At 34.9% G+C, this 23,914-nt stretch overlaps 2 protein-coding genes across 9 annotated transcripts; one reads left to right on the forward strand and one right to left on the reverse strand.

Annotated features, from left to right (window-relative positions):
- Nucleotides 1-449: 449 nt before the first annotated feature.
- Nucleotides 450-9,207, reverse strand: CRTISO (carotenoid isomerase). Of its 5 annotated transcripts, none has more exons than XR_016052115.1 (13): nucleotides 8,305-9,207; nucleotides 7,341-7,547; nucleotides 7,139-7,238; nucleotides 6,809-6,891; nucleotides 6,632-6,688; nucleotides 6,024-6,180; nucleotides 5,779-5,853; nucleotides 5,249-5,397; nucleotides 4,968-5,102; nucleotides 3,058-3,171; nucleotides 2,278-2,611; nucleotides 1,169-1,277; nucleotides 450-1,057 (listed from the first exon to the last, which is right to left on the reverse strand). XR_016052115.1 is itself a non-coding variant. In XM_088862074.1 (13 exons), the coding sequence occupies exons 1-13, from the start codon at nucleotides 8,827-8,829 to the stop codon at nucleotides 984-986; spliced, it is 1,896 nt and encodes a 631-aa protein (XP_088718200.1). In that variant the 5' UTR covers nucleotides 8,830-9,207; the 3' UTR covers nucleotides 450-983. The 5 variants fall into 5 exon arrangements, 4 of the variants coding, with proteins under 4 accessions (XP_088718200.1, XP_088718201.1, XP_088718202.1 ...); XM_088862074.1 differs by having other exon boundaries at nucleotides 2,278-2,388; XM_088862075.1 differs by lacking the exon at nucleotides 3,058-3,171 and having other exon boundaries at nucleotides 2,278-2,388.
- A 3,281-nt stretch (nucleotides 9,208-12,488) lies between these two features.
- Nucleotides 12,489-21,706, forward strand: LOC110006950 (hypothetical protein). Of its 4 annotated transcripts, none has more exons than XM_088862080.1 (2): nucleotides 12,489-14,444; nucleotides 20,693-21,706. In XM_088862080.1, the coding sequence occupies exon 1, from the start codon at nucleotides 13,013-13,015 to the stop codon at nucleotides 14,435-14,437; it is 1,425 nt and encodes a 474-aa protein (XP_088718206.1). In that variant the 5' UTR covers nucleotides 12,489-13,012; the 3' UTR covers nucleotides 14,438-14,444; nucleotides 20,693-21,706. The 4 variants fall into 4 exon arrangements, with proteins under 4 accessions (XP_088718206.1, XP_088718204.1, XP_088718205.1 ...); XM_088862078.1 differs by lacking the exon at nucleotides 20,693-21,706 and adding an exon at nucleotides 20,056-20,619; XM_088862079.1 differs by lacking the exon at nucleotides 20,693-21,706 and adding an exon at nucleotides 16,256-16,999.
- Nucleotides 21,707-23,914: the final 2,208 nt, after the last annotated feature.

Consider the following 23,914-nt stretch of genomic DNA (forward strand, 5'->3'; position numbering starts at 1 on the left):
TCAGGGATACAATGCATGTATACTGATTTTTTTTTCTTTTTTTTTTAAGAATATCAGATCCCATGTTAAGCATCTCTCTCTCTCCCATTTTTTTAAGTATATCAGATCCCATAATGAGCATCTCTCTCATACCAGGGATAAATGCGAGCATTTAAGTTTCCATGTTGAGCATCTCTCTCTCTCTCTCTCTCTCTCTCTAAGGTAGGGGTGGCGGCAGGTCGGGTCCGGCTGGAACCAAATCCTAATAGTATTCGGGTCCAGCTTTTGGACTAAGACCCGACCTTTCAGGACCAAAATTTGGACCCATACTAGGACCCGAGGTCGGGAGACCCATCAGGTCCCGGATCTAGTCGGGTTTATTTCTACTCTATCATTATGAGCTTCTTCTTTTTTTTTCCTTTTTTTGTAGCCCATTTTTTTACCATCATATGCCTATATTATTGACAACATTTACAGTATTGTACAACATTCATGAATACCCACATATTACATATACTAACATTCCTTACTGCTTTACATAATAACTGGAAATTCCAAATACCCACATATACCCATATTATTCGGGTTGGATCCGACTGGACCCGGACCGCGACCAGGACCCGAATACAGGTTTTGGACCAAGACCCGACAAATATCCTAGCGAAAAACATTACTGCAAACTCATGAGAAATTGGTGGAACTATATCACTACTATAAATTAAATTGAAGAAGAGAAGACCTCATAACACTGTACAGCAATAACACCTACGACGGCACAGAACCCCTTTGAAAAGCTTCATGAAATCACATTGTGATAAATCTATCCACAAACTGCAAGCCATCTCTAGCCATGGCGCGCCTGCAACTCACTTGATCAGTGATACCAAGAGCCCACTTCATCATTCATCTCTCTCTCTCTATCTATCTATCAAACCAACTACAGCTGCGGCTTCTTCTCCGCAAGCTTGTAACTTTCAGGATCTTACAAAAATGCTTGTTGAAATTCAGGCTATTGATCTTAACCAGCCAAGCAATCGCAGCAAGGCAGCGTCCAGCACCAGAGACTTCTTCTCAAGTCCTGACAAATAACACAGAATAAACTAAAGTTCCCATGCAAAACAAACATGAGCAGACAGGGCATAAGTGATACGAAAGCAAATTAGTCGCTATGAAGCCAAATGCCACTTACCAATATCTGAAGCCACTCGATGCGCACACATGATGCCAGAAAATGCTACTGCTATGACCCCTTGTCCAGGAAAGCAGCTATCGCCAACACAGTAAAGCCCATCGATTGCCTGCAGCACATTTTGAGTTTGTGACTATTCTCTCTCTCTCTCTCTCTCTCTCTCTCTCTCTCTCTTAAATATAATTTTGGTATAAAAAATTATTAGGACGACTTGAGATTCTATTTTCATCTCTAATTATAAAACTTTAAACTCTAAAAATGGTTCAAATCAAATAGATCTATAAACACATGATAATCTTGAAAGTGGACGGTCCAGATAATGTATTGCAAGATACTCTATTTTTCGGACTCGAAATATGTTTTTCTGTTCATATTCATACATCTCGATGTCGAGATGATAAATTAGAGGATTTTCCAACATCAAAACAACCTTTTATGATGGATTTTTTAGGTGCACCATAAAATGAAGAAATGATGACGTAAGCCCACTAGGCTACATATGAACCAACAGCCCAGATTGAATCTAAGCCGATCCAATTATCACGATTGTATTTTGTATTTTAATTATAATTTTTTTTCTTCAAATCCAAATCACTTGAAATTTTTGGCATCTATTCTTCTCGTCAAGACTCACTTAATAAAAATATTAAAAAAAATAATTTGTAAAATATAAATTTACCAAAATACCCCTAAAAAGTTTTGAGGGTGTTTTGATCAATTTATTTTACATGAAATTTTATTTTTATTTTTTTATTGGATTCTTCTATTTTTAAAGAACACACATCCAAAATTTCATGTGATTTGGATTTGTAGACAAAAAAATTAAAATTTAAATACAAAATACAAATTGTGTTCATTGGATCGGCCCAGATTCAATCTGAGCCATTGGGTTCATATGTAGCTATAGGCTAGTGGGCCTACATCATCATTTCCCTATATATATATATATATATATATATATATATGTTAATGCATATGTATAATGTCACATTCATCTCTCTATCTAGCTAGCTAAATAAATCTAAGTATGAACCCGATACTATATACTAACAGAATAAACATGCATAATAACAAAACAAAAAGAACTAAAGTAAATATACAGCTCTTACTGTTGTGTTAAATGGCATCCCCAAGAGCCCCTTGGGTATTTTACGGGGCATTGGTCCATATGTGCCATCATCACGAGCAAGAAACCGCCTGTGTGTCTTAGGTGTCCCCACCTGCCATGATCATAAAAACCATAGAACCCAACTGCCAACATATTAAACTTGAAGAATCACAATACAAATTCCATTCTTTCTAATTTTCCCTCTCTCTCTCTCTCTCTCTCTCTCTCTCTCATCCAAGAAACAAGTTTCCCTCTGTCTCATCTTTTTGATGGCTGATGCAGTGAAAGAATAGGCACTTCGACAGATGATCAGAAGGATCAAGACAGTCGCACACCTGATAGTTTTCCAAGAATCAGGCTATCCAAACAAGCCCCAACACAAGACAAATGCCAAAGAATGTAGTTCTACTGAAACAGAAACACCTATAAAGGAGAAATTGCTGACTGTATTGAATCTATTGACTACCCAGTACAACAAATACAGAATGAAATAAGTATGGAAACCCTCTAAACCATCTCAATTATGTGGCATAAACATACAATAGATACTGCATTTAAGGAAGAGGGGGGGTGGAATTTTAGGTGGATTGAGTACTTTTATAGTGAGTTTTTAAGAAGAATGTTACATAAAAGTGCCTAAATTTCTGAAATATCAAACACATGTATAGTGTCCTTGGTGTGTCGACAGGTGCAAAAAAACATGGACACGTGTGTCCAAGTTATGTAGCCACTCAACTATTGCATAAGCTACTATAAACAGTTCCCTTTCAATTTACAATACCTCTTTAAATGTTATTGATTGCTTCAAGCCTGGGAATAGTTTGTTTTCCAGTCTAGAGATAATCTTGTCTGCTACAGCCTCCTTTTTGGCTTCATATTCCTTTACTGGGAGCCCCTGATCCAACAAGAAGAAAAATAGAAGATTCACTAAAAGTAATTGACGGCAATGCAATAAACTTGAAAGCGAACAATTCATATCCTCTGATAAGTTGGTTAGGAACCCATAACCTCAAGTTTGCAACAATTGCCTTACAATTGAGAGATGGGTTTGACCTATTGAGCATAACCTTGTTAAGCATACTTTAACAAAAGAACAATCTTATTGATGCAAACACAGCAAGGACCAAAGATGGATCCTAGAACTATGGGAAGTAAGAGACTTTTTTATATATCAAGGGGTTTACTTTTGAGACATTCTATAAGTTACTGTGGGAAGTTACAAATTTTCTTTGGATTTCTATTCGTATTTGATTTAGTTTTTTTAAGGTGTTTTTATATAGCAGGACTATGATATGAATCAATGGAAGATATTAGAGGGAATGGCTAAGATTTCGTTGGAACTTTTAAGCCATTTCAGATAACTTGGAACGTACTTTCCCTAGGAATTTCCCTAGGAATTTCTGAGAAGCTGGGTGTCATCAAAAATGGGGAAAAAGGAAAGACAATGAACTGGAAACTGGCAACCCTTGTTTGGTAACTTGTCTGGGCAATCTAGTAATAGCAATTTACCTTGCATAGTAACTTAGTTGGAAATTGCTGTTTAACCATTCACCATGTGACTCATTAATTAGAAGTTAAAATTTATCTTAGGCAAAGATTTTTTTGGTTATAAACCATCCATGTCATTACTCACAAAATAGAAGATTCAATCATAAATTATTATTCCAATAAATCTCTCTCTCTCTCTCTCTCTCTCTCTCCTCTTTCTTTGGATGGGCCCTTTTTTTAAGAACTTATATTTTCAACTCAAATAACCATGTCAAAGTATGATATCGAATAATGTCATCACAAAAAGCAACCATCACATGCCACATACTACTCTCTAGGGTGGGGAAGACTTAGCGTCGTTAAGCCCTAGAGGCTCAAAGCGGGTCTACCCAAGAGGCTCATGCAGAAAAATGGAAATCTCATGGTAAATTTGTTATTATAGCATCTAGCTTTTATTTTCTCAACCAAAAGTTTATTTTAAAATTAAAATTAATTACATGGTGCGGGCTGCCATTTTCTCAAAGAACGAAGGCCGTGGGGGGAGAGAAAAGTGGAGCTCCACTTTTCTTAGTTATCCCTCCATCAAACAAAGGAAGGCTACACTAACTGTGAATAGCAGATGTTTTCCCTGGTTTCCTTGTTATCAAACATAGCCTTAGGGTTTTTAGTGTTCAATGTTATTTAAACATTAATTCAAAAAAAGATCCCTTGCCAGCCATAAACTTTTACGGGTCAGTATATCTGTGGCCACCCCCAAGGCGGTGGATGAGAGGTTGGTTTAAGATAGACTCTGTCCACTGCTTCCCCTGCCCTAAATATTCAAGTACCTAGAAGAGCCAGCTCCATCAGAGTAATTATATTGGAGCTCAGTTGTATAGCTTCTCATTTGTTATGGCTTGGACCTTTTATGGCTGATATCGGTGCACAGATTCCTTTCTTCTATATGTTCAGGGAGAGAGAATTGCTATTGGGGAGTTGAGAATATACTTTGATTATTTATTCTTGTTATTGATTTCTTCTGAGGAAGAAAATTTTGAAGCTTCTGATGCTTCTTATGTTGATTTCCTTCTCCAACTACTTCGTGCAGAGTTTTATGTATGTTTGCTTATTTACTTGCATGCTTTGATATTCTTCTCAACAATAAAATGCCAAGAACTGCGTCACTTCTTAAGTTAAAAAATAATGGTTGGACATGGTAATCACCTCCCAGTCCTCTATGCAAGACGTGGTAAAGATGTGAAGAATATGGCACCCTTTTGGAGCCAATGATGGATCAAGAACAGTCGGAATACTCAAAAAGATACTTCCATATGGCTCCTCCAGCTTGGTCCAGTCATCCTGTTCAAGTTTAAAACAGTAGAAATCACTCAGTCTCTTATAGTTAATAAATCAGAAGTTAAGAACAAATAGACATAAATAGCTGTGTGTTTCTTCATTTGTTATAAGAATAAAAACCCATATACAAACACATATAATTATTGTACCTCTAAAATGAAATGATGGCAATCTGTATCTGGTGGCAAAACCTCCTCTCTGACTCCCATGTGAATAGAGAGAAATGAAGGTGCCTTTACGTAGAGTTTCTGGAAGTTCTCCTCTTCTTTTGGAAGAACCTTACCTTTTAAAAGCTTTCCTGCAGTAATTAGAGCCCTTGTGAATCCAAGAATTTATACACAGAAAATGTTATAAGTAAAGCATACAGTTTGGGATTTCCTTCAAAAATCATTTATGAAAAGAATTGAAAAAAACTCGGAATAATTGGATTAGAGTCTTGTAAAGTTTCCAAGAAAAGAAAAAAATAGTTTGATACTTCGTGAAGCACATCTGAGGAAGAAGCGCATACAAAAATAAAAAACACTATGGAAGAGTCTTATAATCATTTGCCGAATATCATGGTCATGCACACATTTCTTTTCCCTCATAAGCATGTATGCATCATAAATGTAGAAGTATACATATTATAAGATTTTTTTCACTTTGTAAGGGTGACATTGTAGAACACTGGGATTATTACCGAAAGTATCCCATCTGGTTGCATTTGATATTATCTTTTTGGCAAAAAACTCTCTTCCATCTGAAAGCCTCACCCCTACCTGAAAATTTTCAAAAGTCAAATTATCATAGAACTAAAATACAGAGTGAGAGAAATATCTATTTTTTTTTTGAAGCTGTAAAGAATATCTAAATATTTTTACAAGTTCATAAAGAAAAGGAAAATGAGAAGTAAATACATGGATAGCAGAACTATGGATATAAAACCTACAGCCTTTCCATTATCAAGTATAATGCTAGTCACATTGGCCTTGTACAGAATTTCCCCACCATTGTTAACAAGGCCTTCTGCCAAAGATTTTGCTATCCCCCCTACACCACCAACTGGGTAATTGATTCCACCAAAATGTCGGTCACACAAAACCTGTTTCCAAACAAAATGAAGCTATGAATATTAACATGACATATTCCATACTTAAATTTTTTTTGTTTACAGATGACGCAATAATAATATTACATGTAAATAGTAATATTGACATGACATAACATCCCAAACATTTTGCCTTATTTTAAGCGCATGACATATGCTTTGGGAAAGGGGCTGGGGTTGTCGTGGTAGCACCCCACATCCACATCCTAGTCACCACATTGTGGTTTCCATTCCCACCACTAACACCACCGCACTAATACCTTCAAAAATAAGCTATCTCTTAATCTACTTGAAAAAATGGATAGGAGCCTGTCTTCCCCATTACCCAAAAAACATTGGACATAATATGCCTTTTTTGGCCTTCTCTTTAAATCTTTCTGTGCATGACTCATTGCAAAATACACCAAACTACTGAAGAAATTTTCACGTGAGCTCTAGTCCTTACCATGCTTGCATTAATCATTGGGGTCTGAAGGGCATTCACCGTGCTGACAATAAAACACTGCACCCAAATCATGGAAATGTCTCTTATATCCTTCCAGTCTGACAAAAATTGAACTTGCATTACTAAAGAGATCTTTACATTCAAGTAACATTTCATGTATAGAGCCATGACCCATACCTCTGCATCAATGAAAGACAGTAAACGGGGATCTTTTATGTGTTTTCGAGCAATGTCCCCAGCATTCTGAGGCAGATAATAAGCTGCCAAAGAAAATAACAACTTAAAATCGATGCATAAAATAAAGATGAGAGATCACAATCCTCAAGAATCAATAAAACATAACCATAGCATAGTCTCATAAGAAAATCTAGATTGTCAATGGACTTGACCCAACTTCGGACAAGCCAGTGGAAGCAACACAAAGAGCCATAGAAGGGAGGAACAGAAAGATAACCAACAGATCAAGCAACGGAAGTTCATTAAAAAAATCCAATTGTCAATTGTTACCAAGAGTTAAGCATTCTAATGGCTTCCGAAAAAATTGACCGAAAAGGTAAATTGGCTCCTCGAGTGATTTCAGCTCCAATGCATTCAAAGCATTAAAGATCTGCAAGCATGTGTGCAAGGTATTGGAATTGATATTATAAATTTGCAAAGTTTCCTTGAAACTAAAGATTAAAAACTGATTCAAATGGACACCAAAACAGACCTTCCAACACTCACTGTAAAATTTATAGATCCCTTCTTTTTCATGAGGGAAACTCCCTGTGAGTTCGGTAATGAAGTCGCCGTACTCTCTGTGCACGCGAATGGAGAGATTGTCTGGTAAATGGAAATGAACAGTGGATGGATCCGGTATTAACTCCATCTCTTTCCCCACAGCTGCCAAGGCTTGGGTCACCAAGTTTAGGTTCCCCTGCCCAACATCATATCAAGAAGAACATTAAGAAAACATTTATTTGATGCAATTTATTTTTGCATAAGAAAAGACTATCAGAATTTTCTTTTAGTTTATTTAGAGTAGCAGTTATGTTTTTGGAGGGGAAAAATATTCAACATAATTTTCTTCTTAGTTTGTATATTGACATCAGGTAATGGACTGGCAAACCCATCCTAATTATACAAGAGAAGGTCATTGCTCTGAAAAAAAACCCTAGATTAACCAATCTAAAGACCTCAAACTGTTGAGACCCCATTATCTTAAAACATTCAAGCAAAGGAATGCCATGCTTATAAAAACTGAAAGAACCGATCTCAGAAGTCAGAACCGAATATATTTTCTGGTTCTCAGATGTCATAATAGAATAATGAGCCCTCATTTTTCCCCTTTTCCTTTTGAGCATCAACCAAGGACGTGTAATCAGTAACAACAACAATAGCAACCATCAAAACTAACAATGGACGCATTACTGGAAAAATACCATGCGCTAGAAATCAGTAAAATCATTAATTTTAGCCCAAATTGAAGTTTGAGCCTGGTCAACAATAAAATCATTAATTTTAGCCCAAATTGAAGTTTGAGCCTGGTCAATGAAATAATTGCAGCCACCCAATATCACAATGTTAACACCTTGTACCAAATGGTAAATGGTCTCGTTCCATACTTTCCCTAAATAAAACGAACCAAATTAAAGGCAGAATCAAAAGTCAACAAATTATAAATGAAAACCAACCTTGTCACTGAACCCAAACATTACTGAAGAACCAACATCGAATGTATAACCAGCTCTCTCGTAATAACCACAGCTCCCACCAGGGATCACATATTTCTCCAAAACCAAAACCCTAGCTCCTTTAACAGCCAACTGAGTGGCAGCAACCAGACCACCCATACCTGAACCTATAACTATGGCGTCATAACCTTCCCTTTCAACCCCCCAAAACCCATTTTTCGCTACTTCTTTCTCTGCAACTACAGCTTTACAATTCATCAAACACCCACGCTCATAAACCCCAAAATGTAGATTCCCATTCCTGGGACTCGAACCTCTGGTTTGGGAGCCGAAAATGGAAAATTCAGAGAGTGGATTTTGCTTGTTGGCCACTGAAAGCACTGGATTTACAGTTTTGTGCCTGAAACCTCTGTACCCGAGGGGAATTAAGCGCCTAAAAGTAGGGTTTTCCAACCAGAATCGGCATTCTGAAACTGGGTTTTGCTTGAAATTTGGGGAAGTCAGGTTTGAAGAGGAGAGAATCATGGTTTGTGCTGGGACAGTAGAATTGGAAATGAGGGAAAAGAATATATACTAGGTGTGTTTTGTTTGTTTGAGAGAATGGAGAACTCTACTTAGCATGATTCCTTGTAGTATGGGACAAAAAACAATGGAACGATAATGGCACGGTGTCGAAAAACATGCAATGTTAAAAAATAAAAATATATAAATATAAATAAAATAAAATAAAACTGGTTTGATGGCCATGGTGTTTTTTATTGGTGGGGAAACAAGACCGGTTTCGTGTTGGAAACTTGAAACTGCGGGGTAGTGTTCGAAAAATCGAATCCGGCCGAGGCAACCGGCCTAACGCGCAAGTCTAAGATGGTCAAAAATAATTTAAAAATAATAAAAAATAATATAAAAAATATATTTAAAATATGATTAAGCAAAACACATTAAAATTAGTAAAAAATAAATTTAAAAAAACCATTTGTGCCCAAGTATATTTAAAAAAAAATTCAAAACAACGATAAAAAAAAATGTAAAAAGTAAGTTTTTCCCTATTTTTTAGGTAATTCAATAGGCAAGACATGCCTACCCATTTTGACAAATAGTTAGGAGTTAGTTTTTTTAAGATATTAGTGAGATAGTTTTAATGGGAATGAAAACCACATCGTGTGTCTAGGATATGGAGATGCTACCACCCCAACTTAGCCCTTTTTCTCAAAATAAGTATTTATGGCCAACACACTTTCGAATCTTTTCCAAAATGATAAAAAAATATTCTAAAAAGCATTATGAACAAATCCCTTATTTTTAAAATTTTATATAGTGTTTTGAATTTTTTAAAATACCTTACCGAATCACCAACGCCAGCTAAAACCAGAACTGGCCAATGCCCTGTTCTAATCTAACCAACAGGTTCCGAGTTGAACCGAATGATATTGCGAACACTGCTGCCGCGTAGTTCGAAATAAAATATTTACGCACAAATCAAACTTGCCCTAAGGGTATGTTTGGTTCATGCGTAAATGTTTTTTCATAAAACATTTGCACGTGTAAATTATGTTCCATACGTTTTTTTTGTTGCATAATGCATATGCAAAAAAATCCATGGGAAAAAGTTCTACCATGAAATAGTCTAATTTATGGTAAAACAAAACCTCACCTCTTGAGGTGGGAAAACATTCCCCATGCTTTTATTTTCACACACGGACCTACTATTCACTATTACAATATAATAAATACTACATGTTGTTTTATTTATATATATTAAATAATATATTTAAAATATAAATTGTATTTCAGTAATATTTAATATATAATACATAAATAACAATTTATATAAATAATATATTATTTTATATTATGCTATATTATATAAACATTAAATAATATATATTAAATTATTAAATTATAATACAATGCATAATATTTGTACACAAATGATATATTATATATTTTATTTTATTTATTTATATATATATAATATATAATAAAATATATTTATATAATGTATATTTCACTATATAGTCTATAATATATTTTATTTATATAATTGATATTTACAATACAATATATATTATATAATATTTTGCATTTAATATAAAAATAAAAATATAATATAATAGTTAAATTAATATAATTATATATTATTAGTTATAATATTTAACTATTTTTGGAATTTAGATTTTATAATTAGATATAAAAATAGATTTTCATATAATCCTAATAATTGTTTACAACAAAATTACATCATAACATGGAGGTGCGCTTTAATTGGATTGTTTAAGGTTGCGACTTTATAGAAACCACACCCTTTATATGTTGTAGGTATGGATTTAATATATTTCTTTTTTGGTAGATGAGTGGACCCATATCCATTTTATAAATAATTAGCGGTTTTCAATGCGTCAATGGGAATAGAAACCTACATTAATAGTTGAGGTTCAAGTGTATGAAAGGAAAGTATATATTGTATATCCGGTTAATATAGAAGGTATATATTGCAATAAGTAAATATGATAAGGGTATGATATTGTGTCCTATATTTTCTGGTACGTTTGTGTATAGTTTATGTGTTTATGATTTAGTTTATATTAGTGTCATCAATAATTTGTATATAAAGTATAAGTTTGTATATTCATATCAATTAATGGGCACTGAGTCTCTTCAGAGAAACATGTGACTCTTTACATAATATCAAAGCGAGGTTCATTTTAGTTATATTCATTCCTAAGCATTGCCGTCAACTTTCAAGATGAGTATGTTGCTCATCTAGTCAGTGCAATTTACGTCGAGTCGTGTTTCACCTCTCTGTTGAATCGTGTTTTGACTACCTGATATATCATCTTTGCCGAGTCATGCTTCAACTCAGTGATTTGTCTATCTGCCTAGACGTGTTTTGACTATTTGATCTGTCTCTATGCCAAATTGTGTTACGAGTCTTTGATCTATTTGATATTTTCAAGAGTTCCTGAAAGCTATATATTCTTGAGGACGGTTGATTTGCTACTACTTTTCTATGCTTGTTGATCAAGCAGTATGAGTATACATTTGAAGATTCATCTGCTCATTTTCAGCAACTTAGTATTCAAACTCCAACTATTCTCTTTCATAGCATATTGAGTTTGAGGGGACTATGAAAGGAATGTATATATTGTATATCCGGTTAATGTAGAAGTGTATATTGTAATAATAAATTGGGAAAGATAGGATATTGTGCCTTGTATTGTATGGTAAGTCTGTGTATAATTTCGGTTAGGAGAGAATTTTTCGAATCGGGTCCGGATCCACTAAATTCAGATCCAGATCCAAATAATATACATGGGATCCGAATCCAAATAATATACATAGAATTTGAATCTAAATACGGATCCAATCTGACTTTAATCTTTAGATTCTAATATGAATCTAAAATTACATATAAGATTCAGATCTGCATTAGATCAAGAAGCGCGCAGTTACAGTACTCGTCAAAGTTAGGAAAGGTTTTTATGTTCTCCCTACAATATAGAAGTTCTATCCTCCCCCTACCATCCAGCGATTCATTTTTTTTATCAAGAGAGCCACTCACTGTTTGATCTTAGATCCGACGTCTTAAAGTATTTTATTTTTAATTTTTTAATATAAATTTTATGAATATAAAATTTGGTACGTGCCATCTTCTCATTGGGGCACACCTATAAAAAAATATTAATAATAATTTTTCGATAAAAAATAATGACCAAATATCCATTGAAACTTTTAAGGGTATTTTGGCTATTTTATTTCATTGAAAATATTTTTTTTATATTTTTGGTTAATATGAGTTTAATAGAAGGATGAACGTCTAAAATTTGATGTCAAAACAGTTTATAAAAAAAATAAAAAATAAAATAGTATATAAATCTGGTAATCTTAGCCCTCAATTAAAAAATAAACAATTGAGAGTATAGAATCTTAGCCTTTAATTAAAAAATAAACAAATAAACAATTGGAAGGATAGAACTTATATGTTGTAAGTTTGTAACATAAACATAGAAAGCTTTCCTTTTTTCTAAGGAAATTTTTATGCACCAACCAAACGTGCTATTAAGATTTTGAGTTTTTGCCTACAAGTCTAAAGACTCACTCCCGCGGGAGCACTGAAACCAAGTTTTGAGAAACAGGGGCGTACATCGGCGCTTTAAAATTATTAAAGAAGCTTTCGATCCAAATTCACAGCATTTCAAAGTTCAAACCCAAGTTCGAGCCCTAAAACCTCTCCCGCCATTACTGCAAGTGCTCTTGATCTGGCGGATTGCTGAAAACCCTAAAAATTGGTTGAAATCGACCAATTTTACAGTGATATCTGTATGTTCAGATTAGCTTCAATGGCTTCCCCTAATCAAATCCATGGAATAATGCTTGGGGTTTTTTTTTCCTCACGACTCTGATACACCTGAAGCTGGCCATTTTTAGGAGATTCCAACGGCAATATTCATGTGCTCTGTATTGGAAATCTCTGAAAATTCATATGAAGAAGACGGTGTTTTGATCTCAGAACACGAGGGACGAGTATCAGAGAGGCAACGGTGACCAGAATTCATAGGTGAAAAGCATCATGGATCGAATTCAGGAAGATCCTGCAAATACCTTACGAAATTGAAAAGGTAAGGCTCCACAAAGTTGCAGTGATATTGATTTTGGTAAAATTTCACCAGTGAAGCTTGCTCTTGCTAGGGAGGTCTTGAGAACAATCTACATGGATTTCTCGGATGAATTGAATGACTTGGATTCCGCTAATGAAGAACAACTTGAAAACTTAGCAAGAAATGCCATTTCCAAGCTAAAGCATGATGTAATTTCAAGTTTTTCTGGAGGTCTTACTCATAAAATTGTTGACAAGAGCTCAAATCTAAGTGACAGAGTTGGAGAGCCTGCACCATGTGAATTGATTAAATATTTGAATCGTAAAGATGTTCCTAGTGGATCAATGTCAAAAACTAGTCATGGACAACCAAAAGTTCGTGGGGTAAGGTTTAATACTGAAAGTGAGGTTAGGGCTACTGCTGAGAAAGACATACCTGGTAATGTCAAAGAAATGGCCAGTAAATCATCAATGACACATGTTCAATTGAAACCTGCAAAATTGGTTTCGGGGCTCGAGATGCATTTTCCTGGTGATGGAGAGTTTCTTCTTTCTATGCTCACATCTGGGGGTCTACGAAGTGAATGTGTTCACACCAAGGGTTCATCCTTAGCATCTAGTTGCGGGACTATGTCTGGTACGGATGCCACTCTAGATATGAATTTGTTGGATACCCATTTGGATTTAGGGTATTCACAGTCCAGATCCGAAGGTTTTTCTGGTAAGTATATTGCAAAAGATCAACATGAAAAGCTTAGGCCTCGCATTCGAAAGCCACCCATATCAAGACCTAAAAAAGGTGCTCACATAGATTGTTGCGAAAAGCCTAGCCATGGAAATTTAAGGTTTTCCCATTCCATACCTCAACTTTCATCTGGTGAAGGTGCTAACAATGATATATCTTCAGTTCCTAGTTGTGGAAACCCAAGTTCCTCCCAGAATAGATCCAAAAGTTCCCGCAGCAACTGTTCTATAGAAAATGTATCCACATCGCTTAGTCCTGGTGAGCAAGAGCTTGTTGACACCAGGTCTAAAGTTGGTTCTAGTAATGCTGCACATATTTGTGAAGATGTGCCATCGAACACCAAAAGAAAGCTTCCACTGTGGTTTAAAGGGGGATTAGAGGCAACAAGTTGGGGCAGATGCTTAAAGAGATACAGAGGCAATGAGTTTTCCCCACAAGATAGTCCTAGGGATATAGGGGTTTCTGATACCATGAACAAAAAGAAAGATGACCTGAGTAATGGTATAGAGGATGATAAAGGTGTCTTCCAGAAGGAAGATTTTCCAAGGAATGTCAAAGATGTCGCATCAAGAGCCAAAGGAAAGTCACCACAAGTGGCTTCAGAGTTTCCTAAGAAAGTGGTTGGTACTAATGGTGATAAGGTTTCCTCTCAAAAATTTATGGACTTTTTTATGAATGAGGGATCTGTGCAACCTGATACTAGTCTTGGAGGTGCCGATATCTTGGAGGTGGCAGTGAAAGCTGGTCTTACTTTCCCAGTTCCAGCATGGAGGAGGAAGTCAAAGGAGCAATAATTAATTGGTAGACCCAAACTCTAAATTTCAACTTGTATTTTGTTAGAAAGTAAACATTTTGTAGGTATTTTTTGAGGTGATGTTGAGGTCTATAATTCATGAATATGGTTATGGACATGGCTAAAACATCAAGTTTTTGGTGATCTTTCATGTGTTTGTAAATTATCTGACATGTATATGACACCCATTTTGAAGTATTCATGAATCATTAGTCAGGGTTCTAGGAACACATGTATTTAAGGGCAGAAGTCCACAACTGATGTTAATACAAATCTGTGAGTTGTAATAGAAAATGAATTCTCACAATTTGCAGTTGTCTTGTATGTGCTTGGTTCTTCACTCTTTTCATTTTATTTTTTTTTTCTATCAAGGTTTTTTGAATTGTTATGGAAAGACAACCATACTTTGCTTTTTAGAACCTTGGGCCAGAATATATTTTGTAGCAAAAAATATGCATGTTGACTGAGGGATGGCATGTGAATGCTGAAGTAAATATCTAAAGGTTGTCATGCAGTATGTTGATTCACTTTTATGAAATTTTTGCAAGTTGAGTTTTCTAATTCTTGATGACATGCTTCAAATGGTGGTTTCTTTTTGTCATGGATATGGAAATTAGGATAAATTGGAATGCATATTTTGGAATGGAAATTATATGGATGGACATGCATTAGACAATTGATTTTTGTGAAATGATTTAAGGACCCGGTTTCTATGCGGCCAAGCTTGCATATGTAGAAATGCGGGCTTCTTAATAAATCTATTTTTGAGATGGATTTTAAGAATTAATTTTTAAGGACATGTAATATCTAACATGGAGATCATGAATATGAAAAAATGAATAAATTTTAAAAGCTAAAAATAATAATTTTAGTAAGAAAATATTTGGACCATTAGTTTCCATTGTTTTTAGATGCAACCCTTAATTGCATCCATCTTTAATATGGATGCCTTACACTTTCTAGACCGCATATATAGAAATATGATCTAGCCCGCATGAAACAATTTTCCATGATTTAAAATACTATTTATATATAACCTCTACAATCAAATAGGCCACCTCAACACTCAATCTTGGGTTAATGTCACAGTGTCACTGCTAGGCTCCCTACTCTTGCTTCAGAGAATGACCTTTGCCTATGGACTACTCTTGTGCAAATTATGGTTGCAGCATATTAGAATGATCCAACAATTGAGTTCAAGTTTTACATTTAAGGGCCGTTTGGATACCTGAAAATATATTGTCTAAATATATTACTGGCGTAATACATTACTGCGTAATACATTACCTGTAAATGGATTGTTACTATTTGGGTAGTATTTAGATGCAACATGGGAAATACATTGTTATTGTTGGTCTATGTTTAGAAGAAATATAGGAAATGTATTACCAACATATTACCGGCACGTGCCTATAAACTATCATTTCTTTCTTTTTTGTCACAAAATTCTACTAAAATGCAGAATTATCATTTCCTTCTTTTTTGTCACAAAATTCCACTAAAATATTGAATTAAAATCATCATCACACCATTCCAAAAAGATTTCTAATAACAACATTATCACCATTCGAAAAAGATTTCTAATAATAACTTGTACCATTTTACAGTCATGACACTATTTCCTACTTATTTTAAGTGCCTTTTGGCACTTATATGCAATCACATGTTTTCTAACATGACATTGGTTTCAACATGATAATTCATTGGAACAATATGATTGGAATAACATGATTTTATTATGATATGCCTTATTTTTATTTATTTTATATAGAAGTCTTTCAAATGTCTCTCTATATGATACTAAATTCAAAATCTGTAGGGTACGAGTTAAAAAATGGGAAGAAGTTTGATTAGTAAACTAGAAGGTTTGGTAATTACAGTATAAAATTTTGAGATATTGGAGAAGACTAAAGAGGTAAGTTATTTCAATTGAGATTTTAGTAATATCTTATGAGGATTATGTTGTGTGAAATTTTTTATTATGATTGTGTTGTGTAATTTTATCATTGATTACTGATTTTTATTTTTTTTATTTTTGTTTTGATATGATAGCTGATGCCTTCAGATAGATAAAAGGGACGAGCTTAAAAAGGGAGGGATCACCTAGGTATTATGAAGAGGGAGGGCTCATAAGATTTTTTTAATCAGAGATAGGGTAGGCAAAAACACATGCGAAAGATTTCCCTAAATTACCAGTCACTCTTTTAATAGATTTTTCACCTATGGCGGATTTCTTGATTTTGGGGAAATCTCGTGTAATCTCTTTCCATTTCCTTATCTCTTGATTTTTTTGGGGAAATCTCATGTAATCTCTTTCCATTTCCTTACGATTACGTGTAGCCAAACAGTGGAAATGCCATAGTACCCAAACAACATTTTCATTTTAGAACCTACATAATTTTATGTACTTCAAGACAGTCTTTTTTTGGTTTTGGGTCAAGTAGAGCATTTATGTTGATGTATCTGTATTTTAGTATTATAAATTTTATTTATTTTGTTGTGAATTATCAAATAAAAGAAATTCAAGTTTTGTTAGATTTGGAATGGTCCACTTCATTTAGGATAATCATCCTTGTTTGTATTAATGCATCATGATAGACTTGAGGGCGCTTTCTCCTGAGAGATATTTGACTTGCCAAATTGAGGTTTCGGTTCCTTGACCCTATGAAATATTTTTTTGCTTATACATGCAAAATAATAAAAGGCAGGCGCTTGGAAGTGGTTAGTATCCCAACACCAAATAATTATTCCATCTCAAATTGAGCTCTGGTATTTCCTTTGAAAACTGTTACCAAGTTAACATTTTTCTTGGGAATTTGCATTATAGGAGGTTGTTCAGTTTGAGAATACTAATAGTTGCATGGAATTGAAAGAAAGACCTATGTGATATTTTGCCACGAAATACACTTTTTTTTTTTTGATGATAATAATCACCCCTTTTTTTATTTTGACAAAAAGATCACTTACAGATGGTCTTATTACAATCAATAAATATTTTAAAATAAAACAACAATAAAATAAAACTCAACCACTTGATGCCATTTATTCAACCTAATATTATGCTTGAGAATATAAAATAAAAGAGCAAGAAAGTAAAAGAGAAGATGCCGGAGATTACCTCAATTGGGCTTATTACACCCCACACCGAGTCACCACATCCAATAGCGCGGGATCAGTGGTCTAGCTTCAATCTTGAACCGGGAAAGCTAATTTTGGCCAAACTAGGTGACCACGCTTATATCTCTACAAAACCCTAACCCCCAAAAAATAACTCTAGGCATTCCTCTGATTTCTTACCCTAGTTTCTTCTTAGGTCTAGAGATGAGAGAGAAGGTTAGAGAGAGAAAGCCTGAGAGGAGAGAGAGGGGCGTCGTCCCTAGGGAGGAGAGAGAGATTGTTTATGAGAGAGAGAGGTGTGTAGAGATGGGGGAGAGCAACCCTATTTATAGTGAAATTTAGGTCTAGGGTTTCCCATAGTGTGTCTCTTTCTTGAGATTGAATATGGGCTGTTGATCAAGGTGACTTGTGGGGTGAGAGATCTGAACCATCCATTCCATAGATGGGCCATCAACATTATGGAAGGTGCATGAACCATTATCCCCATTTCTTTAAACCATTTTTCCATTAATATATTTAAATAAATTAAATCCATTAAAGAAATAGTGCATACCATAAATTGCATATTCCATCTCATATTTTCCATAAGAGTATTTCAATAATTTCAAATCAAGATATTCCTTCAATAATCAAGATAAGATATGGTCAATATTTCCTAATCAATAATCGACCATATGCTACAAGATATAGTTACCATATTTAATAAACTTGAACACAAAGCAACAAGAGAAGGTATCCAAGGGTGGGGCATGCCACCCATGTATGGTATGTGGGGCCCCACCTAATACCCACATGGTGGGCCCATTTGCAATATGGGCCCCCCATGTATTTTTTAATAAATATTTTAAAATTAAACAAAATGAATTTTAAAACATTATAACTTTGTAAATTAATAACTTCATTTTTATAAGTCCAAAAATAAGAAATAAAATATCAAATGACTAATAAAAATTCAAATAATAAATCTAAAATAATTTAATAATAAAATGAACACAATTAAATTAATATAATGGGAAGTGGATCCATATGGTTTAAGAATTCTATCAACGATCACGGGGTACTCCATCTTCAACTGTGGACTACAGACTACGTTTGCTTTATCAAACCAACCCAGTATTTCCCATGACTCACAGTCCAAGCAGGGATTTATTAACGGGTCACGAAAGTCTGGCCGATAAGCCAAGGGGTTGCAATCCCAGTTTGTGGATTACAGGTCACCACGACCTGATGCGACTACAGCTCTATGGTGTATAGGGGTATCTCTTGCACATGCATACTGCTTCACCCAAAGGTGGATATCTGACTTTTTCGAACGATCTATTGATATGCATGCCGTGTGATGGAACATGGATGAAGTTTTGGCCCCCGTCTCAATAGGCCTACCATCACACACAAGGGTCACACAGCCCCTCGGCTCACTCATCTAGGCATAAGCTCCGACCTCATCAAGGGCTAATCCAAAACCCTATTCAGTTAATTCTTTATGCCCAGGTATCTTGGGTTTTTCAATCGACTGTCTTAGATCGTCAAGCACAGTTCGGTATCAGCAAATATCATTTGCTTAGTATGGTCCTCGAGGGACCACACTCCCACTGAGTTTATGTTCCACTATAATAAATGTTTTTCATTATACACTCATAAGACTTTTAAAGGCCACATAAACCCAACAGGAATAGGCAGGGGGCTGGGGTCCTGGTGGTACCACCCCCACCACCCTAGTCACCATGTTATGCTTTCCATTCCCACCCCTAACACATGGAGATTTTGAGTGCATATCAAATGCGATTCTTGCACGCGCAGAACATAGATTCAAATGGCCATACTTTAAAGGGCTTTGCAAATAGCTTCAGTTACTTGCTTTGCACAGCAGCCAAATGACTCAATCCCCAGCTTTGGTTTTCAGTACCACTTGCTCTGTAGAATGCTTTACTAGCTGGAGAATCATACTTGCCAAACAATGAATTATTAAAATTAGACTGTCTATCATATCTCATATGTTATTTCATTGAAACCCATATCATGTAAATTAGGTCTTCCTATGTTGTGCAACGAGAACAATGTGTTAAAGGGAATAACTTCTGTGAGTCAACAGGCTTATGCTACAGCACATTGGTCAAAAACACATTACTAGAAGGACCTTTTTGGGCTGAAATGGCATCTTTAATTGAATAAATAATTGTGTTTTTTTCAAAAAAGTAGTTCTTAAATACCAGATTCACCATCCATCAAATGGACACTTTGCATCACTGAAGAATGTGGACTCAAATTGGACCATTATTTTTGTGCTCATTTATTTATTTATTTCTTTTATTAGCTGAGGATGTACGCAAATTTTGAGGTCCAACAAACCCCTCTAGCTCCATCGGATTTATGTGGCAGTATAAGTCTGTGAGCTTACTGTTTATATGCTTTAATGCTTCCTTGGGCTACTTCCAAATGCCAATGTATTGGTAAAGAAATTATTTTCTTTTTACGGTGGTGCTGATTTTCAAATTCTGACAGTCTTACCACCACTTGCAAAGCTAGTTCTTGAAGGATGAAACTTCGGCTTGGTTTTCCTATAAGTACAACACGGACTCACTCGCACACACACCAACCTGGGAGGGAGTGGGTGAGAGTTGGGCTTTCCTAAACCTTGTTGGACGGCTTGGATGCTAAAAGTAAGGGAGTCGTAGAAGATCTCTAGAAGGTCCCATTAGGTATTGGAACGACCATGCTGCCATCTTTATCATATTTGAATGGCTCTCTTCAAACTAAGAAAGCAAGCATCTGCAGAGATCATGTTTTCGCGATATACATGCATGGGCCCCTGTACACTCGCATGCAGATACGCACAATATCAGTTGGCTGTTGTTCTCTATTGACATACAGGTTAGGAGTTTCAAATATATTTATGTAGGCATTGAGGTTTTATGTATGTGTGTGTGCATGCAAGAGCATTCAATTCTCCACTAGTTTTTGTGTTTAGTATTGCTTGTTCTAATGCAGTATTACATGGACACCGATACTATTGTTGTGTAATGTGTCAAAGTTATGAATACATTGGCCTAAAAAGCTGATAAAGCCAGACACATGCGTATGATAGTTACAGATAAAATTATATTCTGATATAATTTCTGTTTCCATAACACGTGTGAAGTGGTTGGGGAGGTGGTAGAGCACATGACGGTAGGCCAAGATGGGATGAATTTGGACTACACCATGGGCCATTTGACTATTTTTTATAAGCCCCAGTGTCGTCAGAGATGTTGACATGTGTCACAATATCGATGCGCAACACCAACCCTGAAGTGGAATGGAGTATCGGGATAACACTGGTTAAATGTTAGGTAGTTTTCTCTTTCTTTTCTCAAGGACACCTTAGATATACGGATATGTTGCATCTTATGTGCACATCTTTTCTTTTAACTCTCTTTCCAGATAGATACATTGCTATGGTTTTAGTTGTAATGGAGGGGACTACTGATTTTCTAAGTAATTGCTTCGGCGAGAGGGAATGACAATGAAGTTGAGGCTGAAAAAGTGGTTTCTTTCTTTTATTGGTTTAAGCCTTTCACGGCATTACGTTTCTGTATTTATTGCCAGTCTTATGCCCATTTCTTGACGATCTTGCTTAAGAAACAATTCATGGTCAGGAACAGTCATCATGTGTATATGTGTGCATGTGTGAGAGAGAGAGAGCGGGTGGAAAAACATCACATGCACGAGGATTAGTTGATGGAAGAGAGCAAGATGGAGAAATCGGGGCAAAGTGGGCACTAAATCCAGCTACATATACAGATTGGTGCAAGATTTGGTAGGGGGTAAAATTGTCAAAGGAGATTCCCTTGATACAGTGAAATTGCTGAAATGGGGCAAATACGACATGGATATAACCCTTTTTAGTAAAGATTTATGGTTTGGATGATGATGATGATGATGAAGGCATATATTGGATGTCAATGGCATATGAATTCGACACTGCTATAGAGAAGCCAATAGAGCCGTAGATGAGTTAGCCTTTAACGATCACTAGATCTGAACCTTGATTTTGTGTTTGATAGGAGGTCATTCTCAATAACTTTGCACTTTAACTTGTAAAGCCTTTTTTTTTGGGTAGTATAGCGGTAGAAATTTTTATATTTTTATTTTGATATATGACATATTATTCTTATATTTGTCACAATAGATAAATAAATCCAGCTATATACTAAGCCACAACTAAAGGCATGACAAGTGGCATTCTATAATGATCCGGCTAGAGAGAACCTTGGGAGGAGAGCCCATGAGAGAGTTTTGGCATATTGGCTTAAGATTCCTAGTTTTATGAGAGAGAAACATCAATATTAGCTCGGGAGATTGGAGGGAGGGATGACTCATTATCATTATTATGGTTGTTTTTCAAATTTTTGGAGTCGATTACACAAATCATGATTTATTATTCTGTTTTATCAAGAGTCGTGCTCTCAATAAAACTATAAAAGTCATACTTTCAATAAATTTTAAAGTCGATTACACAAATCATGATTTATTATTCTGTTTTATCGAGAGTAATACTCTCAAGAGTCATATGTTTTTCGTTACTTGTAACCACTTTTAACCATGTGAGGGAGGGATGACTGGGAGAGACAAAATGAGCTCTAAGAGGCGTTCAAGGTGGCAGGTATCAGAATGTGATGTCTAGAATTGAATTTTCACATGGTCTCAAGTTGAATATTAAAAAGATAAAATAAAATAAAACAAAAGGGCAAGATTTGAGGAGATATAAGGTATCTTGATATAACAACTTGGTTTTTTGGATGACAAAAGTTGGAGAACAGTTTGCAAAAGCATGTGTATTTGTAGAATACATAAGATTATTGGTAAGCAAAGCATTTCGCTAGACTATGATCCAAGGATTTTAAAATAGTTGAAAAAGAATGTTTTAAAAAGCAATGTTTTTAAAAACACCACGTTGGCAAAGAATCATCTGGTCGGACATGGGAATCGATCATCATGTTTCGGTTTTGCAGACATATAAGAAAAATGGGCATATCTAAAAGGGAAACCGCGGTTCCTCACAATCTGAATTGCTGATTTACTGATCCTGAACTAGTTTTTGGCAGGTTCACTATTTTTTCATGTTTTTTTCGTCAGTTTATTGTTTTTTTCCACAACAGAACAATAATCCATACCACCAATTCATCGATTTGAACCGGTTTTTGGGTTACACAATCCGAGTCACCGATCTATTTTTTAAATTATTGCTAAAAAGTGTTTCTAGAATGGGAATAATTTCTAAAATCCATGTGGCTAACCATAAACAAAAACAACTTCAAAAGTCGAAGGGCTTATTCTTCATATGAGAGAAAAAAATGAAAAAATTCTTGAAAATTACATTTCCTTTTCAAGGTATGTGCATATTTCCGGTTCACGAAAGTAAAATTTATACTTAAGAAATTTATTTAAATACACATATGAGATCAACTATTTACCAATTTAGATCAACTATTTAACATTTTAGATAAGGGTTTGTTTAGAGCTAACAACCCTTTAAAATACAAAGGTTCAAGTTAGAAGAGGTTGTGATGGGTGTATTTATCAAAACAATCATTATTTTTTTATTAAAAATTTATTTAAATAGGTAACTTTACCATTAAGCAATGACAAATTTGAATTCTTACAAAAGTACAATAACATTTTGGAAGTTCGTGTCCTATATATTTATTTATAGAGTGTCTTTGTCTTTTAGTTAAAATTTCAATTTTACCTCTCATGAAGATGACAAAATACCATTTAGTATTATTTACAAATTTATCCCACAAAAATAAATTTTTTAAAAATAGACAATAGAATTAATAAATCCATCCTTTACAACTCCCTCTATCTTGAACTTTTGTAATTTGAAGGGTTGTGAGTTTAGAATATCCCTTTTAAGTAAAATACTTAACATTTCACTCATATCTTTTCATTTAATTTTCAAATATCCTAAAAATATTTCCGTGATTTGGAATAGTCGAAAAAAGTTTTGTTGTTAATTCGTTCAAAAGTTAGGTATAAATGCTCCTTTATACTTGCATTACATGTGGAGCTCTCTTAATACACACGCTTCAGCAAGTGACTACTAAAATGAATATTCTATAAATATCTTTCGGTTCCTTTCACTTTTCTTAATGACCAATGTGGTCCATGCGTTCTGATACCAACCGTCTACCTAATATAAAAAAATGTGAAAAATATTAAAGAGAATTACAAATAACCAAGGATAGATTTCCTATTCAATTTAGCCCCAATCATTTTTTTTTTTTCGCTTTTTACTCCAAAATTAACTTTCCTAGCAAATACCTCCGAATCATTAAAAAAGTTAAATGAAAATTAAAATATACTCTGAAAAGCATGCGAT

The sequence above is a fragment of the Amborella trichopoda genome, chromosome 3 (genome assembly GCF_054954075.1).
Source record: "Amborella trichopoda isolate Santa Cruz 75 chromosome 3, AtrichopodaSantaCruz75HAP2 v2.0, whole genome shotgun sequence".
Taxonomy (NCBI): domain Eukaryota; kingdom Viridiplantae; phylum Streptophyta; class Magnoliopsida; order Amborellales; family Amborellaceae; genus Amborella; species Amborella trichopoda.

What these genes read in the sequence shown, in the direction of transcription:
- CRTISO (XM_088862074.1), bottom strand. Translation starts at nt 8,829, where the DNA reads ATGATTCTCTCCTCTTCAAACCTGACTTCCCCAAATTTCAAGCAAAAC. An exon ending in ATTAGAATGCTTAACTCTTG is followed by an intron (nt 6,892 to 7,138) that starts GTAACAATTGAC and finishes TTTCTTTGGCAG; the next exon opens with CTTATTATCTGCCTCAGAAT. An exon ending in TGATAATGGAAAGGCTGTAG is followed by an intron (nt 5,854 to 6,023) that starts GTTTTATATCCA and finishes ATTTTCAGGTAG; the next exon opens with GGGTGAGGCTTTCAGATGGA.
- LOC110006950 (XM_088862080.1), top strand. Translation starts at nt 13,013, where the DNA reads ATGGATTTCTCGGATGAATTGAATGACTTGGATTCCGCTAATGAAGAA.